At 33.0% G+C, this 4,334-nt stretch overlaps 1 protein-coding gene across 1 annotated transcript; it reads right to left on the bottom strand.

Moving 5' to 3' along the window:
• Positions 1 to 1,896: 1,896 nt before the first annotated feature.
• On the bottom strand, positions 1,897 to 2,559 carry LOC139868716 (basic leucine zipper 43-like). The gene has a single exon (XM_071857052.1). It carries the CDS (start codon positions 2,494 to 2,496, stop codon positions 1,897 to 1,899), a length of 600 nt encoding a protein of 199 aa, XP_071713153.1. The 5' UTR covers positions 2,497 to 2,559.
• Between the last annotated feature and the right edge of the window lie 1,775 nt (positions 2,560 to 4,334).

Here is a 4,334-nt window from a genome sequence, read left to right as displayed (position 1 = left end):
AATGTAGTATGCGCAATTGAAGAGTCGAAAATCTTGGAGGATTTGTCGATTGAGGAACTAGCGGGTTCGCTTGAAGCGCATGAGCAAAGAAAGAACAAGAAAAAATATTCCTTAATGAAACGGCCTTATACCTGGAAAAAAAAACTATGGTGGAGAAGGAAGTAATTCTAGGCATAATAGTGACCGATGCCGATGTTGTGGTAGAGAGAATGATGATCATGAAGAGCAACAATCAACCGAAGAGTTCTAACAAAGGTCGCGATGAAAAGAATGCGGGCGTGGAAGAGGTGATGGCTGACGAGGACATTATGCTAGAGACTATAAATGCGGTAGGCAAGGTCATTATGCTAGAGACTATAAATCATCGGAAGAAACCGAAGAAAACAACTTGATTACGGAACAAGAAGTCGAAGAAAATGGTGTTTTATTGATGACACATGACACATGTGCAAGTGGGGAATTAGAATGAAGGAGCAAAAGAGATATGAGTTTAAAGGAGGGATTTGTTGGAGATAATCTCATATTAGACAAGATAGTGTTAGTTGGATGGAAGTTATTTACCGCAAGGTGGTTATGGTTAGTTATTAGTTATTAAAGTTTAGTCACAACCATTTAGTGAATGGTTCTAATGGTTCGTTGATAGGTTATTAACAATTGATGTGAAAAGTCACACCCATTAGAAAAAGTCATAATGTGTAGAAAAATCACAACCATTTAATAGTTATGACGGTTGAAATGTAGATGTATAAATAGACGTGTACGTGTTATGTGTGTTGTGTTGCATAAAATAAATAAAAGCATTATGTTCCTTTTGTTCCTTCACGTGCACACCCCCAGCCCATTTTACATTCTGTCAAATATATTGTTTAAAGTCTAATTGGCATGTTATAATTTTGTGTGATTATTTCGTCAAAGCACCAAGAGAGATTATTAGTAAACATTTGTAATTACAGAGTAAAACTTCAATTATCCATGTTTTGTTTAATTAATGACACATCAAATCTTCTACTATTTTTTTGCAAACAAATTTGGTGCTACACCAACCTTTAAATTTCACTTATATGGAGTAATGGTTTTTTTTACCCATATGATTATACATTGATTAATGCTTTCAACTTTAACTGTTCAATATAGAATTGTATTGAAATTTCAGATAGGTGTAAAAATATGGTTGACACTGAAGTAAAAAGTAAATTGTGATATAAAAAAATCTCAATGTCCACTCCAAATTTGGTACACTTTTATATACATATACATTTTTTATTTATTTATTTTTTTTTTTTTTTTAGTGTTTAACAATGTCTTTTTTCATTTAATTGGATCTTTTGCAGAATGTTACAACCATTTTGTATAAGCATAGACCATTCCCAACCGTGCCTGTGATATCACAGGTAGTTGGACGCTTTTCAGTCAAAAAGTAAAAACTGGATGTGATGTGGCACTGACATTTTTTAACCATTGTGCTAGTTTTTTGTGTTAATTATTGGGTAAGATGATGTGGTAAACTCACGGATAAAAACGAATCCGTAACAAAAGTAACTAACAGAAGCAGCAGCAACTAACTGACGCCCCGTTAGGGGGCCGTCAGTTTTCGTCAGCTTGTAACACATCATCTGATGGAAGGGAGTTGACACACTGAATTCTGATAGGAATGTTCTTATACAATATGTAAAATCATATTTATCTTAAAGTTAAAGATTGTTCTCTAATCTAAACCGGTAAGCAACCGTTATTATCAAAGTCCAGTCACATATAAGTTACCCCTCAGAATAATATATACTTACTATGTCGCTACATCCTCACCGATCTCTTATTGTTAATATAATAAGCAATAATCGACTCAGATAATTTAATTTAATACAAAATATAAGAAAGTTAACAATTTTAGGTTTAACTTCAATGATATTCATGATCTGAGGAGCTCGTAACAGAATGATTAGAAGATTCGGTTTTAAGATAATCATCGTTACATTCGATATCAACAAGATCTTTTAAACTCGGATACTTCCCATTAAGTTTCAAATCAGTCACCATTTTTCGTAATCCAGAAACTTCCTCTTTAAGCTGAGTATTCTCATGAACAACACGATCATGAGTCTCCGAAAAGTTATTCAATTTATCAATAAGTTGATGGTTTTCGTTACTAAGCCACATAAGCTGTGACCAAAGTTCATCAAGATGTTTTTGCTTACGCATACGTGATCTACGCGCCGACTCCCTATTAGATATCATCCTCCTATGCTTTCTTTCATTAATAAGACTCATTTGTTGCTCATCTGCTTCATCAGAAGTTGAGTTGTTTCCGAAATAGATTGACTGCAGATTGAAATCTTGAACATTTGGGTTCATTTGAAGTTGGTAAAACGGGTTGGTTAGTGTATTAACGTCTTGATGAATAGCTGGTGAAGTGTTTAGGTTCATGGCTAAATGTGTCGTGTTCGGGTTTGGGTTCGCAGGAAGTAAATAGCGGAAGTTTGTTAACTCGGCGGCTTGCATGGTTAATTATAATCAAATAATAGTTTTGAATTTGAGGAAATTTTTGAAAAACAAGATTGAAAGTTGAAGTTATTGTAGGAAGATGAATGTTTTTGTGAGGCAAGGTGGATTTTTTTTATAGTAAGTAAAAAGGTTTATGGGTCCCATGTAATTTGTAATGGTATGGTACTCTTATATACAGTATATATGTGTTTGTGTATCATAATATACTCATGATTAGTACTCATGTGGGTCAGTTGTTTCTCTTTGATTATTTGATGTTATCTTGAAGCAGTTTTCTTTTTTATTTTTTTTACTTTTTTTTAATAAAAATCTGGTAAGTGCTGATTAAGTGGCTGGTTAGGGGTTAAGCATCTGTGTTGGTTCAACTAGTTAAGATCATATAAACGGCTGCAAGCTTAAGCATCCTCCACCAGTTAGATTAGCTACTAATTATTTATAAATGTTAGGTGTAAGGTGTTACTAGGACTTTTTTGTGCCGTTGATTCATCTATTAATCCATTATACACTAAAAAGTTAATAGATTCCCTCCGATTTTTTTGGCTAAAAGCATCATTCCATGATCTCATTTACCCTCACATGAAATGCACATGTCATGATTTAACGGACATTTCTAACGGATGGTTGACGGAGGGACTTGGTATGTTTAAATTGAATAATGGAAAGATGATGTTAGCAAAAAAAGACGGAGAGGCGTTGCTAGCTTTTTGGGGTTTAATGAACGGACCGCCGACACAAAAAAGTCTGTTACTAGCGTTAATTAGATTAGCTACTAATTTTTCACTAGTGTTACACCTGAACATTGAAGAGCACATTAAAAAAACATTTTCACTTCTCGTGGTCTTAATGAATTATTTGAGCTCAAGCTCGTTTTTGTTAGACTTCGAGCTGAAAGATATTCAAATATTTAAAGGTCAAACTAAGACCATATACAACGCAACGTCACCCAGCATTCGTCACCCACCATTCGTCACCCACGCTGGCAGGCGCTGACGCCCAGCTGCGCCATTAACGCGGTGTTACCGGTGACGAAATACCGCCTTCAGTTACCAAACCGACGGAAAAAAGTGAGGCGTGAGTGATACGTGTCAGCTTCTTATTGGGTGATTTTTCTGGAGCTTTTTAATAAAAAAAAAAGAAAAAAGAAGAAGAAAAAGTATGAAGAAGAAGAGGAATATGGTGGATGCACATGTGAAGAAGAAAGAATAATAGAAGAGTGTTTGGAGGAAATATTTAGGTTAATGGTTGGGTATTTTTTTGGTCGAAACATAAAAAAAATCTCGGTATCTATTTTTTGGGACATTTTTTGGGCCAAACCCATGTTTTCTTTCTCATCTATCTATATATATATTTCTATTAAAATTCTAAAATGATGATGTCATTATTAGGATAATTCATTTGTTAAGAAAAAATTCAAAAGAAAAAGAAAAAAATCTAGGTCACTTAGATTTTGTCATTAATCTTAAATATTTTATAATTAAAAAAAATTGTATCTATAGTAACTAACTTGATGATGTCATTAAAATAATTAATTATTTTAAATAAAATTATTAACATGTTAATTGTATAATATATGAAGCATTATGTACAACTTTATGATAAAATACCCTCATGACCATATGTACAATATTTGAAGCAAAATGTACAACTTTATGGTAAAACACCCCATGACCATATGTACAATATTTGAAATATTATATACAACTTTATGATAAAACGCCCCGTGAACACATGTACAAACTTTGAAGCATATTGTACAGCCTTCATATAATAATTGTATTTTAGTTTTTTAAAAAGTAAAATTAAAGAGACATTTGTTATTATTAATAATTATTATT

The sequence above is a fragment of the Rutidosis leptorrhynchoides genome, chromosome 9 (genome assembly GCF_046630445.1).
Source record: "Rutidosis leptorrhynchoides isolate AG116_Rl617_1_P2 chromosome 9, CSIRO_AGI_Rlap_v1, whole genome shotgun sequence".
In the NCBI taxonomy this organism is placed as follows: Eukaryota; Viridiplantae; Streptophyta; class Magnoliopsida; order Asterales; family Asteraceae; genus Rutidosis; species Rutidosis leptorrhynchoides.
Note: the sequence above shows the minus strand (reverse complement) of the source record. Positions and strands in the feature narration are given on the sequence as shown.